The sequence below is a fragment of the Sorex fumeus genome, unplaced genomic scaffold, assembly GCF_029834395.1.
Source record: "Sorex fumeus unplaced genomic scaffold, SorFum_2.1 ptg000047l, whole genome shotgun sequence".
Lineage (NCBI taxonomy): Eukaryota > Metazoa > Chordata > Mammalia > Eulipotyphla > Soricidae > Sorex > Sorex fumeus.
Window position 1 is genome coordinate 5,475,839 of NW_026606104.1, and position 14,452 is coordinate 5,490,290.

The 14,452-nt window shown below is 53.8% G+C and overlaps 2 protein-coding genes across 3 annotated transcripts; one reads left to right on the forward strand and one right to left on the reverse strand.

The window, feature by feature from the left end:
• The first annotated feature begins 2,142 nt into the window (after positions 1-2,142).
• On the forward strand, positions 2,143-8,963 carry TMEM79 (transmembrane protein 79). Its single transcript, XM_056123538.1, has 3 exons — positions 2,143-3,152; positions 3,538-3,751; positions 8,252-8,963. Exons 1-3 carry the CDS (start codon positions 2,390-2,392, stop codon positions 8,451-8,453), a joined length of 1,179 nt encoding a protein of 392 aa, XP_055979513.1. The 5' UTR covers positions 2,143-2,389; the 3' UTR covers positions 8,454-8,963.
• A 340-nt stretch (positions 8,964-9,303) lies between these two features.
• GLMP (glycosylated lysosomal membrane protein) lies at positions 9,304-12,571 on the reverse strand. 2 transcript variants are annotated; one of them, XM_056123138.1, is made up of 6 exons: positions 12,421-12,571; positions 11,755-12,012; positions 11,238-11,435; positions 10,877-11,095; positions 9,981-10,237; positions 9,304-9,893 (listed from the first exon to the last, which is right to left on the reverse strand). In XM_056123138.1, the coding sequence occupies exons 1-6, from the start codon at positions 12,538-12,540 to the stop codon at positions 9,728-9,730; spliced, it is 1,218 nt and encodes a 405-aa protein (XP_055979113.1). In that variant the 5' UTR covers positions 12,541-12,571; the 3' UTR covers positions 9,304-9,727. The 2 variants fall into 2 exon arrangements, with proteins under 2 accessions (XP_055979113.1, XP_055979114.1); XM_056123139.1 differs by lacking the exon at positions 9,981-10,237.
• Positions 12,572-14,452: the final 1,881 nt, after the last annotated feature.

Consider the following 14,452-nt stretch of genomic DNA (forward strand, 5'->3'; position numbering starts at 1 on the left):
AACCACAAAACGTGTCCGTGTAAGTTTCCTGGAGGAGGGTCAGGAATGTGACCTTAAGAGCAGAGCCCACGAATAAAGAAGCGGTAGGAGCCCCTCACCCGTCAGCTCTGCCTCCCAAAGACACATACTTACACACGCAACTGTTACCAGTTTAGTCACCGCTTATGGAACACTTGCTACCTTGCAACTGCAACTGGCTTCTGGAGGCGCAATGAGCAACCCCAACCCTGTCTCTGCCCTCACAGAGTTTAAAAGACATATAAAGACATAAAGCTGGAGCGATAGTATATCGGGCAAGGGGCCGCCTTGCTGGGTTCAGTCCTCAGCATCCCATATGATCCTCCAAGCACCACCAGGAGTGATTCCTGTGTGCAAAGCCAGGAGAGAGCCCTGAGCGTTGCTGGGTGAGGTTCCCAACCCAAAAACGAACAAAAAGACATAGGGGGTAAATTCCTACACCAAGGAGAAGCCAGTTCCTCACTTCCCCCTGCCCCGCCCATTGCTTTCTTAAACCTATTAAACAAGGTGGGCACCAGACTGTACAGCGGTTAACTCCTGGAGTAATCATCCAGGAGTCAATCCTGAGACCCCAGGTGTGGCCAGAAATAAATAAATAAATAATGGGGACGGGAGGCAAAGAGATTTGCACAAATTAATTCCCTTTCCACCAATATTTCACCTGAACTCAGCCACCTACCTTCTTTCTCCTGAAACAGCCTTTCTCTCTCTCTCCCTCTCTCTCCCTCTCTCTCCCTCCCCTCTCTCTCTCCCTATCTCTCTCCTTGTAACCTTCTCTGGCAAGTTTCCTGGTTGAAATACTCATACATCCTGATTGCTGGTTGAATCCCGGCTCAAATGTTGCCTCTTCATAGGTTTACCCCTACTGAAAAGGTCTTACTGATTTAGTTGCTAGGGGTTCCTGTATCCTCACTGAACAAGCTCAAGGGCAAAGAGCTTGCCTATCATTCATCTTGCTTTCTCCTATGATTGTGTGTAGAATAGCAGGTGCTTAATATATGCTGAGTAAATAAATACAGACACCCTGGCTCTTTGCTGGTGTCCCCCATCGTACTCCACAGCACTCTTTGAAGTAGAAATAAATCTTCCTCTCTGCTTTTCTGAACTGGGGCTTCAACCCACCTCTGTGCCTGGGGGACACACCTACCACTGTGTCCTGCTGAACCCCCATTTCCAGAAAGGATGACTCCTCCTCCAATGCTTTTTCTGTCGGCAGATTCAGCAGGGCGGGGCGGGGCCTGCCCCTTTAATCTGGGCCCCACCTGCTCTGGTCAGACAGGTTTGGAGACCCAGGTGAAGAGAGTTAGAAATACTTGCAGAGCCAGCGGAGAGCTAGGCAGCTCCGTCCCAGACGCTGGGGACCCTTCATCTCTCTCCAGATGGAAAGTAAGAGGGAGTCATGGATCCAAACAGCAGGGGGTAGGAGATCCCTTGAGGTGACGGAGGGAGGGGAGTCAGTCCCATTCAGGAGCTGAACAGGACAGGGGACGGGAGGGAGAAGGAACAGGTAGATGAGGAGACAGGGAAACAGCCATGATCTAACCTGGAAGTCAGCATGGCAAGCCCAGGCCGTGGGAGCTGGATGAGGTGGGCTCAGGAGGAACCTTGGAAACTGACCAAGGACCCAGACCGGAGACAAAAAAAAAAAAAAATCGAAACCCCCCCCAAAAACGGGTGCCCTGTGACTGCCAGCTCTCGGGACAAATTTGCTGACAATTGACTGTGATCCACTGCAGGGGAGCTTAGTTTCAAAGGGGATCTGCTGGGGAGGAGATGAGGGGTAGTAGGGATAAAGGGGTAAGGCCAAGCTCTCTGTCCACAAGGTTCTTAGTGGGGAAGGAAAGTTTTGGCAAAGTTTTAGACCCTTCCTTCCCCTCCCATTCCTGCACAAAGGTGGCCCTGACCCTGGGGGTTTAGGTGGAGGTGGGGAGAAGTTGTGGGTGGTGTTGAGGTCAGGCTGCCAGGGCCCCCTGACCCTGCCTCCCCCCTCGGGTATGGGATGTCGAAAGGCCGCCTCCACTGGAGTAAGGTCCCTCCCGCCTGCTCTATGTCAACACCTCCGTGGACTCTGTTCCCCCTGCTGATCTGCCAGGTCTGAGCCCAGGAGGCTCACTGCACCGAAGAGTTCCCGCTCCGCCGACCGGCCTTTTAATTTTTTTGTCTGTGGGCCACACCGGGGTTACTAAGGGCTTACTCCTGGCTCTGCTCTCAGCGATCTCTCCTAGCAAGGCTTGGGGGACTTTACCGGGTGCCAGGAATCAAACAAGGGTCGGCCACGTGTAACAACCCGTCTTCTGACAGGGGGGCCTTCCTGTGTCCCCTCTCCAGGGTGACATGACCTCGGGGTGCACCCCAGAACGGAGACATCAGGATGACAGAACCTGAAAACTTGGCCCTGCTGGAGGTGAAGGGGCACGAGGTCCCAGAGAAGAGCACCCCTCAGGCCTTGGTCCCCAATGGCCAGCAGCTGGAAAGAGAATGTGGGTCCGAGTCCCCCCCGGGAACTGAGTCCCCCAGAGTGGGGTTTTCTGCCGGGTCCCCCACCGATGGCACGGGGACTGAGGACGGGCTGAACAGCACAGTAAGTGAGGCTGCCACCTTGCCCTGGGGGTCCATCCCCCAGCCCAGCGCCCCCTTTCCGGACCCTCCCGGCTGGCGCGACATCGAGCCTGAACCCCTGGGCTTGGAGTCACCCACCAAGCTGGAGGAATCGCCCGAAGACGATGTCAACCTGCTGCCCGAGAAAGCGGCCCGGGCCTTTGTGCCCATCGACTTGCGCTGCATCGAGCGGCGGCCCCCAGAGGAGCCCAGTGCGCGCGGCGAGGCGGGCACGGGTGATCGCCGTCGGACCTTCCTGCCAGCCCGGTCCCCGCACCCGGAGCCCCCTGAGCGCAAGTGGGCCGAGGCGGCGGTGCGGCCCCCGGCCCGCGCCTGCGGGGGCTGTGGTGTGTGCAGCGGCCGCGAGGCGCTGCGGGCCGTGGCGTCCATGGGCGCCGCGCTGGTGCTCTTCCCCTCGCTGCTCTACGGCGCCTACGCCTTCCTGCCCTTTGACGCACCCCGCCTGCCCACCATGAGTTCCCGCCTCATCTACACGCTGCGCTGCGGGGTCTTCGCCACCTTCCCCATCGTGCTGGGTGAGCCGGGGTCCCTGGGCGCTGGGAGCACCCGGCTGCATGGCCTGGGAAGAGGAGCCCCTTACCTTCTCCTGCCCTGGACCGGCAGGGCGAGGGGCTTCTCACAAGAGCTACCCTCTGACCCTGCTCCTCCAAACACCATCTCTGCCCGCCTTCCTTGAGCCCAGGCCACAAGCCCAGTTCCCAGCATCCTGTTCCTCTTATTTCTTGTTTGGGAGGAGGGAGGTTTGGACCACCTGGCTCTGTGCTCAGGGCTCACTCCTGGTGGGGCTCTAGGGACCCTACGCAGTGCTAAGGGTGGAATCCTAGCTAGCGGCACCCAGGCAAGTACCTTCCTCCACTCTCCGGCTCCGCTCTGACCCTTGTGTTCTCCCACCCCATTCAGGGCTCCTGGTCTACGGACTGAGCCTGCTGTGCTTTTCGGCTCTCAGGCCCTTTGGAGAGCCGCGGCGGGAGGTGGAGATCCACCGGAGGTACGTGGCCCAGTCAGTCCAGCTCTTCATCCTCTACTTTTTCAACCTGGCCGTGCTCTCCACGTACCTGCCCCAGGATGCCCTCAAGCTGCTGCCTCTGCTTACGGGTCTTTTTGCAGTCTCCCGGTGAGTTGGGGCTGGGTGGGGGTAGGGTGGGGTGGGGTGGGGGCTGTGGCAGGGACAGGTAGCCGTGGGGACTCAGGACCCAGGCGTCTCTGAATGTCTGGAGAGTCAGGCATGGTAGAGCGTAGAGCTTTGTGGATCCAGTGTCCACCTCCCTGGCTGCCCTGCAACATGAGTCCAGCCCCCCTCACCAGCTGCAGACAGCGCATGGAAGAAGGCGCTTGCCTTGCACATGGCCAACCCCAGCACTATCAGGAGAATCCCTGATCATGGCAGGGTGTGGCCCAAAAGCAAAACCACAACCATTAGTTCTGCATAAGGCATTTTCTCTCCTCATAGTGCTAGAATCCGCTGCCTGGCTCTCCACTTTGGAACTGCCTAGAACAAAGGCAGCGATTTGAGGACATTCTCACTCATGCCACCCCAACACCCCACTACCCCACTACCTCAGGGATTATTCTATGTGGTTCTGTTTCCTACTGTCCCTGGGTAGGAAATTTCCTACTTGTAAAGAGGAGGGAATTATTCAAGGTATTGCTCTCCCGGTGATATGGACTTAAGCCACGCAAGCTCTAGTTTGATATATTATTTTATCACTGAAGTCCTGGGTAAGCACCTTAATCCAGAAGACACTCAAGCATTCAGAAACCAAATTAGGTCGTATTACTTTTGTCTCTTTTTTTTTTTTTTTTTGATTTTTGGCTCACACCTGGAGATACTCAGAGGTTACTCATGACTCTGCACTCAGGAATTACTCCTGGTGGTGCTCAGGAGACCATATGGGTTGCCGGGGGATCGAACCTCGGTTGGCCACATGCAGGGCAAATGCCTTCTCCACTGTACTACCACTCCGGCCCCCACTTTTGTCTTACGGTCTTCTCTTGTGTTCCTTTTAGTATAGAATTCTCGGTAGCTTTAACTGCTAAGACATTCTTTCTAATCAGACTTTACCTTCCATTTCTGATTGAAATCTAATGGTCATCTGTGCTTTCAGACTTGTGTCTCATGCAGTCATGCCATTTTTTTCTGAAAATATGTCCTGAGATGAACATGTTCCCTCTTATGTCACTCAACCTCCTACCTCTTTTGAGAAATGCTGCTCTCAGGTAGAAGTTGGTTTAAGGCTGGAGAGATGGCTAACAGGCTGGGGCGCGTGCTTTGCATGCCAGAGGACTGGGCTCAATCTCCAAGCACCGCATGGTTCCCTGGACACTGCTGGGAGCAACCCCTGAGTACAAAGCTGGCTGGGAGTAGTCCCTAGTACTGCCAGGTGTGGCCCCCCTGAACCAAATAATTCAGTCATTCATCTTAATTTGCTTTGTTTTAGGGGCTACACCTGGTGGTGCTCAGGGCTTACTCCTGCCTCTGTGCTCAGGGGTCACTCCTGGCAGAGCTTGGGAGATCATGTGAGGTGCCAGAGAACAAACCCAGGCTGACTGCATGCAAGGAAAGCACCCTACTCAATTTACTGTCTCTTCAAACCTCATAATTATTTTGACTTAAAAGAAGTTGGTTTAAGCAGTAACAATCATCAGTGAGCTAAAGGATGACTCTCTGGGCCACATTACCTCCTTTTTTTCTGTGGGAAGGGGTGTGTTACACATCTGACAGGGAGGGATCACTCCCAGATTCCCATAGGAGCATTCAGTGCAGGAGACTGAACACAGGGCTCCTGCCCGCAAAACATTTGTCCTTTGAGCCCTCTCCCCTGCACCATGTCACCTATTTTACTAAGAGGTAATCACAGACTGGGGAAGAAACCTAGAATGCAGGCCCAGAACACAAGTGCCTTCCCACTCTTATGTCATTTTATGGCACCCATAGGCAAGCTCAAAGCTTTGTGTTACAGTTTCCTTGTCTATAGAATTGTCTGCATTTAGGAGTGAGCTGGCCATATAGTGTTGGCCGCAGTCAGGTGCCTGGGGAGCATGGCTGTGTGGCTTTGTCTGTGCTTTGTAGCTGATATGCACCCCTCACTATCAGGAATTACTCCTGGCAATGCTTGGAGGACCATATGGGATACAGAGATAGAACAGGGTCCACGTGCAAGACAGGTGCCCTATATGCTGTACTGTCACTCCTGCCCCCTAATTTTAGGTATCTTGATCTGTTTGCTCTTCCTTCTCTCTCTAAAATGGAAGGCAGGTGCTGTGTGAACATGGGTTTAAGTCAGTTTGACTGTTTCCCAGATTGGTGACCTTTGATCAGTTTTACTTAACCCCTTTAGTTCCTTATTTTTTTTGTTTTTTGGGTCACACCCGGCGATGCTCAGGGGTTACTCCTGGCTCTGCACTCAGGAATTACTCCTGGCGGTGCTCAGGGAACCATATGGGATGCCAGGATTCGAACCCGGGTTGGCCTACCCGCTGTGCTATCGGTCCAGCCCCACCCCTTTAATTTCTTCCTTTACACTGTAATACACTGTGCTGTAACACAATGCTGTAAAAGAAGTGGGGGCTTGAGTGATAGTATAGCAGGTAGGGCATTTGCCTTGCACCTGGCAGATTTGGGTTCAATTACCCATATCGTGCCCTGGAGCACTGCTAAGAATAATTCCTGAGTGCAAAGCTGGTAGTAAGCCCTGAGCACTTCAGGGTGTGTCCAAAAAAACAAAACAAAACAAACAAATGAACCCTGAAGCTTGGTCAGAGAGACAGTACAGTGGGGAAGGCACTTGTGCCCAAGGCTGACCCAGATTTGATCCCTGGGTCAAATGGTGGTTCGTCCCCTGAGCCCTGCCAGGCGTAACCCTTGAGCAATGCTGGTGTGACCCAAAAAGCAAAATTTTTCATTTCATTTCATCATCCTGTTAATCGTCGATTGCCTCGAGCAGGCCCCAGTAACGTCTCTTTCATCCTAGCCCTGAGATTATATTCACGGCTCTTTAGGAGAATGAGACCCATCATTGTTACTGGTATTTGGCATATTTGGTAGGCCACGGGGAGTTTGCCAGACTCTGCCCTGTGGGCAGGCTACATTCGATAGCCTGCAAGTTTGTCCAAAGTAGGAATGAGATAATAAGATGTCGCGCGGCCGTGAATGCGGCCGCGCGGTTCTGGGATCTGGATTTTATAGTCTCTGAGTCTTGGCCGCTGATGGGATTACACGGCGCCAGGGGGCCAGGTGGTGGGTGTGACCCCCGCCTACTGGAATTTGGAGGATCTGGGTGGAAGATGCTCGACTCCAAATCGAGTAGGCTTGGAGGTCTCGGCCCCGGAACCCGCGTGGCTTTGTCCCTCTGCCAGTACCTTCAGATGTGCGGAGAGTGGTCTCAGCATGGTGGTGGCTGGTCCTGGAGGTCTTCGGCTGCCGTAGCCCTGGTCGGGGCGGGGAGGAAAGCTCAACCCGCTCCCCTCCAAGGGACTCCGGGAAGGAACACCCAGAACACCCAAAAAGCAAAATAGAAACCAAAAAACAAACAAACAAAAAAAACCCCTGCAATGGTGGGGGAAACTCAGTGGGAGACTGCATGTTCTTTATATATGAGGCTCAGGGTTCCATGTCATACATCTCATACTAGTTTCCTGTGGAGTCGAGGTGGGGAGATAAGGGAAGCAAATAGGGTGGCTGAGAATCACTAAAGGGAGAATTTATTTTATTATACCCATTGGTGAGAAGGACAAACTGGCAGGCTACCGAATGTAGCCTGCCCACAAGGCAGAGTCTGGCAAACTCCCCGTGGCGTAGCCAATATACCAAATACCAGTAACAATGATGGGTCTCATTCTCCTAAAGAGCCTTGAATATAATCTCAGGGCTAGGATGAAGGAGACGTTACTGGGGCCTGCTCGAGGCAATCGACGAATAACAGGATGATTTGTGATTTGTGATACCCATTGGTATATTTTTGTTTGGTTTTGGGGCTTCCTCCTGGCTCTGTGCTCAGAGATCACTCCTAATAGTGCTTCAGGTACCCTATGTGGTGCCAGGTTTTGAAGCAGGCTCAGCTACACACAAGGCAAGTACCTTACCTGCAGTACTATTTCTCAGATCCTAATTCCTTTTTTTTTTTTGAACCTAAGATAGTGGGTTTTTTTTTTTTGGCCTTTGGGGCAGTACCTGGCAGTTCAGAAAGCTTACTCCTGGCTTTGCATTCAGGAATCACTACTGGTGGGGCTCAGGGGACCAGATGGGGTTCTGGGAATTCAACCTGGGTTGGCCACATGCAAGGAAAGCACCCTACCCCCTTGTATTATCCTTGTATGTACTATCCCCCTTGGGCAAATTATTTTTATAATTCTGGGCCTCAAACCTGAGGCCTCATGCATACAAGGCATGTGCTTTACCACTGAGCCCTTTCAGCCCCTTGGTAGGTTATTTTGGGGGTGTGGGAAAGCTGCAACCCCCATATCCCTGATTCATATCACATGCTATGGGGATGTTGGATAGCAGGAGAAACCTGTGGGTACCCTGGCACTGCTGTACATACAGTGTGCGTGATCTCTCTAGCACCTATCGCCTCCAGCTAATTAACTTCCCCTGACCCTTCTCTTGCCTCCCCAGGCTGATTTACTGGCTGACCTTCGCAGTGGGCCGCTCCTTCCGAGGCTTTGGCTACGGTCTCACGTTCCTGCCCTTACTGTCCATGCTTGTGTGGAATCTCTACTACATGTTCGTGGTGGAGCCTGAACGCATGCTCACGGCTGAGAGCCGCCTAGATTACCCAGACCACGCCCGAGACTATAGGCCCCACCGTTGGGGCTGAGCCACCCTGTCCTGTGCACCCAGTCCAGGAAATCTCAGTGGAGATGAGTCCCACAGCTGCTGTCACCGGCAGGGCGGGAACAGACTTTCTTGCAGCCAGAGATGGAGGAGTCAGTCCCACAGGCCTCCGGGGCAGCCCGGTAGCAGCCTCCTTCCCACTTTGCCCTGGGGTATTCAGCACTGTGGGCTCAGACGCCTATCTCCAGCTTCTAGGAGCAGCGGGCAGCCCCTAGCTATGGTGGTTATTCCTGGGCGGGTGTATGGGCAGAGGTGCTGGGGAAGACTGGAACGATGAACAAGGCCGAAAGAGAAGAATCTGGACATCAAACCAAGCAGTACTTTCACCTTAGGGAGGATCCAAAGCATGGGCTCTGGATCCCCCCAGCACCGGCCCCTCCTTGGGCCTTTTCTCTTCCACAAGACATTCCAGCTGCCTAGGACAGCTCAGTATCCTCTTCCTTTCCAATGAATTTAAGGCGCCTGGAATGTGCCACCTCTAGAGTGCGCCTGGGCAAAGGGCAGAGAGGGAAACCTGTCTCCCCAGTGGGTCTGGGGTGGATATACGGGATGTGTATGTGTGCCACAATAAATGACTACCAGCCTTCCTGGCTTGCTTTTCCTTTGCACCATCTCAAGTGTCCCTTCCTTGTCCAGTTGGCACCCAAAAATTCCCAGCTTCCTGTCTGGCAGAAGCCTGGTCCCATGGTAAGGGCGGGAACCAGGCCTGGAAAGGAAGCGCAGCAACAACCCGAAAGGTACCTTCCACTGCAGCCCCCCCCTCTGTCCCCCCCCCCCCCCACACACACACAGCCCAAGAACAGCCCAGCCCACTCACACACCAAGAGACAAGGTCTGTGGAAAAAAAATAAGTATTTCATTTCCTCCAGGGCAGCCCAGCAGCCAAGGTTTCTCTTTCAGGAGTGGTCCGAGGGAAGCAGAGGATGAGGAGCAGGGAGGCAACAGAGGGGTCCTCCCTCCAGAACAGTTAACACTGAGGCTGGTCTGAAGTTCTGCACAGAATTGACAGGGGAGTGGGGAACCTGCTGTCCCTCAAATATGCACATTCAAGGTGCAGCCAGGCAGATTCAGCAATGTCCAGCCTGAAGACGGGCTTCCAATTTCTTTCTCATGTTTGGGCCACACCCAGCAGTGTATTCAGAGATCACACCTGGTGGTGCTCGGTCATCCTACACAGTGCTGGGATCCAACTCACGTTGTCTACATACCAGCCAAGTGCCTTCAACGCTGTGTTCTCTCTCAGACCCCCGACGGGCTTCAATTTATGGGCTGGTATTCCGAGTACCGCTTGGGACCCAGCAGAAGAAATAGACCTCCTGCCAGGAGCATAAGCGTGGGGGCTCCCAGGGCTACTGCCATGATGCCCAGGACCAGTGGGGACAAGGTGTCCACCGGTGGGGTGCCCATACCCAGAATCATCGACCTGGAGTGGGTGGGGGCGAGAAAGAGACGTAAGCTGGCCCTACTCTCCTTCCCAACGGTCTCCCAACCTGGGCCCAGCCAGACTCACCAGCTAAGGTAATATTGATCCCAGTAGCCGGGGCCTGTGGCAGCCCCAAATGTCAAGTTGAAGGCACATGTGTTGCTCTGGGACCCAAAGAAGGCTCGAACGATGGGTGACTGAGGAAGGAGGTACTCCTCAGGATGGTACACAGGGGATGTCTGGCAGGACAGGGCTGAGTCTCGGCCTCTCTGTTTCTGGGAGAAAGCCACAGGGCGCCACTGAACGAAACCAGATAGGAGGGAATCCCAGAGGAGCTGGTCCAACTGAGGAGAAAGATGATAAAAGCTGGTGAGAAGACCAAGCTGTGCCTGAGCCTTCTATCCACCATCCCGTCCCTCCCCTTTTCTACCTCCACCTGGTATTCCTGGTTCTAGAACTCACAAGCTGTTTCCACCAGGGCCACAATCTCGCCCCTGCACAAAGGGGAACTGGTCTTTTCCCAGCTCTGCTTTTTTTCTCTGAGTGTGTGTGGGTTGGGGGGTAGGGGGGTTGCTTGGATCACAAGGCTTAGGTTACTCCTGGCTCTATGTTCAGAGATCACTCCTGGTGGGGCTTAGGGGATCCTATGGGGTACCAGGATTTGAACCTGGGTCAATCATCACAACGCAAGGCAAGTGCCTTCCCCACTATCCTGTCTCTTGGTTCCCCAGATGGAAGTCTGCATTTCGCTGGCTCCTGGGGGCCCTAAGCTGTTTCAGATTCCAACTGCTGAGTGGGCCCCCTCATTTGCTCCTGCCTCCTTTCTTGTCCACCTGTCCCTTCCACCGAGGGTGGAGACTGGACTACATTCTTCAGCACTTTAAGGAGCTGGATAAAGTGTGGCCTAATAAAGTGTGATTTTCTGGGGTCCTAGCAGCATATCCTCCTCTGCTCCCCTACCCCCTACCCCCTGGCAGGCTGACCTGAAAGATAGTAGGGGTGTACTCATCATCAATGGAGTGTCGCTCCTGCATGGATGGGCAGTCGGGGCTCTGGCTCACAGTGGCCACCTCCAGCCCGAACAGGGAGTGGTTTCCCCGGGGCTTGGCTCCGACCAGGGCCACCTCCAGCTGGCAGGTGTCTGCTGTGTGCAGCAGGCGAGGAGGCTGGGCAGGTCGGCCGGATCTGGAGAAGGCCTGCACCTAAGAGCCCAGAGACACATGAGTTGTGTGTGGAGGTGGGGGGTGGCAGGCTTCAGCCTGTGCATGCTGCAGGCCACCCCCATTCATCACAACCTCCCTTGTCAACAGACATCAGCTTTCACTGGGGTCCCCACACCCTTACCCTGAAGGTCAGACTGCCATTGGCAAATGCCCCTGTGGAATCATTTGTGGGACAGCCTTGAAACGTGGCACTCAGGGTGGTCACATCCAGCGAGTCACTGATGTTGTTCCAGGAGAACTTGGCCAAGGAGTATGGCGGATACGACTTCCCAGGGGGCTTTGTGAACTCGGAGATGTTGGTGACGTCAAACTCAAACAGCTGGTGGAGGAGGGAGTTGGGTTTGCCTGTGTCCAGTTTTCTTTTCATTTTTTTTTTGTTTTGTTTTGGGGGACATCAGGCAGCGCTCATGGCTTACTCCTAGTGAGGGTCTGGGACCCTATAAAGTGCTGGGCATCAAACTGGGGTCAGCTGTGTGCAAAGCAAGCACCTTTTCTGCTGTACTCTGCTTTCTGGCCCCAGATTTCTGTTGAATCACAGACCATATCAGCCTCCATCCCACCTCCACTCCCCCAACCTCTGTCCCCCAAGTCTCACCTGACCTCTTTATGTGCGGGTGCTCCCCCCCACCTTCTCTCACCCTGGTAAAGACAACTGCAGAAGAAAAGCGGATACTGTCCTTAGGGAGCACCATCAGGCCCCCTTCTGGCTCGGGAGAGAGGAGGAGGCTCCAGTTGACTCTGAGCGAACTGTTGGGGGTGTTCGTGGCCACCAACAGCACAGATGGCGGCCCCAGGCTGCTCCATACATAATGCAGCGTGGAATTGGTGCCCACTGCCCGGATATGGAGTAAGTTCTGCGGAGGGTCCATCCAGTCAGGGACGACCTCCATAAAGACCTAGAACAGAAAGCGTTGAGAATCAGAGCAACAGGATATGGAGGTGACACTGGGTTTAAGAGCTGCTTGGGGCGGTGGGGGGCTGGGAAATCCTGGCAGAGGGTGGGTGCTCGGAGCCCTACGCCAGCATGCACATGGAGATCCTGTAAAGGGCAGAGAAGAGGTGGTAAAGGAGTGGGCAGGCCCAGGCCTGTCCAGAACTCATTGGGAAGATCAGGTCACGGAGCTGGGAGAAAACAAAACAGCCAAGACTGGTCGGGAGCCGGAAGCCCTCCCACCGTTGGTCCCAGACGGACGTCCGCCCCCAAGCCCGGGAATGATCTCCGCAGGCTCCTCGTCACCCCGATCCCACCCCGCACCCGCGCCGGGGCAGCATTTACGCAAACCCTAGAGCACACCAGCCCTCACCTGGCGGGTCTCCTCTCCCAGTAGCCCAAGGGGCACGGCCGACAGCAGCAGACTGAGCACGAGCCCGGGGCTGGGGGCACGGCGCCCCCAACCCCAGCCCGGCGTCTCCGAGCCGCGCATGCGGCCCCTGCCTCCGAGTGCCTAGGGCACAGGCGAGTCACATGACCGGGCGCGTCAGCTGATACCCTTAAGGGGCGGGGCAAGAACACCAGCTCTTAAAGAGACCGTTCCCCTCACCAGCGCGGGGCTTGGGGAGGAACTTGGTGGTGATTGCTTTCCCTTCTGGACAGAGCCAAGCTAAGACTTACGTGCAGCTTTCCTCCTAACCCCTCCTACCAACCAGTTCAACTCAATGGACTTGGAGTTAAGGTCTAAAGGCGACCTTCAAAACGACTCGGGAAGGTTAGAGGAATTGGAATTTCATGGATGCCCCTCAGAATGGTTGTTTGGGGGCTATACCCGGCTGTGTTCAGGGCTTACTCCTGGCTCTGCGCTCAGTACTTGTTTCGGGGGAGGGGGGCGCTCAGAGTACCGTATGTTGGTGCCGGGGATCGAACCGAACCTGGGTAGGCCGCGTGGAAGGACAGCGTCCTGCCCGCTCCAGTCCAACCCTTCGAGTGTTTTGTTGTCTTTTTGTCACTCTGAAGTGTCTGTTAAACTCTCAGATTCCAGAAGAGCAGTTTTGTTCGTTTGGGGTTTGGGTCCACAGAAGATGGTGCTTATGGGGATCGAACCTGGGACTCTTGTACGTAGAGTATACGCCGTCAGCCCTCTGAGCCATTTCCCTGAGCCTAAAAAGTTCAGTTCTGTTGTGAAGATTCTCAAAAATATTGGATTGAGAGCAATTTTCTTTCAGACATACATGGCTAAACGAACGCTTTGTTGTTCGTTCTTTCTTATTTGATGCACATGGCACCAAACTCGTAAGATAACAAAAGGGCTTTTTTTTTTTGGAGGGGTTATCACACCTGACAGAGCTCAGGACTGACTTATGGCTGTGCACTTGGGACCCTCTGCAGTCCTGGGGATGGAACCCAGGTTGGCGAAGTGCAAAGACTTGCTTCCTGTACTACTTCTCCAAGTTCCTCCCCTTTGATTGATGCAACTCATTTTTATTGCAACTGGAAGACAATACATTACAGGGATTTATGGTAGGTCTGAGGGGAACTGTTATTTACAGTAAGTGATGAATGGGGGCTAGAGCAACAGTACTGGGGGTAGGGTGTTTGCCATGCATGCGGCCGATCCGGGTTTGATTCCCAGCATCCCATGTGGCCCCCTGAGCACCGTAAAGAGTAATCCCTGAGTGCAAAGCCAGGAGTGACCCGTGCATCTTCAGGTGTGGCCCAAAAAGGCAAAAAAAAAAAAAAAAAGTGATGAAATAGCTTGTCTCCAGCAACATGAAGAACTGAGATGGGAGTATGGTAGCCTCCAAAGCTCCTTTTGGGCTCCTTCTGGTTACATAAACCAAACTGAACATAGCCTTCTTCCTTCATTTATATTCTTCCTTTCTTATCTTGATATTGAGTTTCTTTATTCTGATACTATTTTTTTGGTGGGGGGGGAGGGAGCCACATCACACTATACTCAGGGGGTTAACTACTGATTGCACTCAGGAATTACTCCTAATGGTAATCAGGGTACCATAAGGGATACCAGGAATTGAACCCAGGTCAGCTGTGTGCAAGGCAAGTGCCCTAACGCTGCACTATCCCTCTGGCCCTCCCTGATATACTTTTGTGTTTTTTTAAATTTTTTTTTAAAGCATAGTCTTTTTTTGAGCATATTCTGCAGAGAGCCACACCAGACTATGCTCAAGGGGTTAAACTACTGACTGCACTCAGAAATTACTCCTGATGGTAATCAGGGGACCATCAAGGATACCAGGGGTTGAACCCAGGTCAGCTGCTTGCCAGGTCACCCTACCTACTGTACTATCACTCTGGCCCCTATACTTCCCCCCCCCCCTTTTTGGGTCACACTCTGTGATGCACAGAAGTTACTCCTGGCTCTGTGCTCAGGAATTACCCCT

Coding starts and splice junctions, on each gene's coding strand:
- TMEM79 (XM_056123538.1), top strand. CDS start 2,390: ATGACAGAACCTGAAAACTTGGCCCTGCTGGAGGTGAAGGGGCACGAG. Junction 3,153..3,537: donor CACCTTCCCCATCGTGCTGG/GTGAGCCGGGGT, acceptor CACCCCATTCAG/GGCTCCTGGTCTACGGACTG. Junction 3,752..8,251: donor GGTCTTTTTGCAGTCTCCCG/GTGAGTTGGGGC, acceptor TTGCCTCCCCAG/GCTGATTTACTGGCTGACCT.
- GLMP (XM_056123138.1), bottom strand. CDS start 12,540: ATGCGCGGCTCGGAGACGCCGGGCTGGGGTTGGGGGCGCCGTGCCCCC. Junction 11,096..11,237: donor ATGGCAGTCTGACCTTCAGG/GTAAGGGTGTGG, acceptor CTGGGCTCTTAG/GTGCAGGCCTTCTCCAGATC. Junction 10,238..10,876: donor ACACCCCTACTATCTTTCAG/GTCAGCCTGCCA, acceptor CTTTCTCCTCAG/TTGGACCAGCTCCTCTGGGA.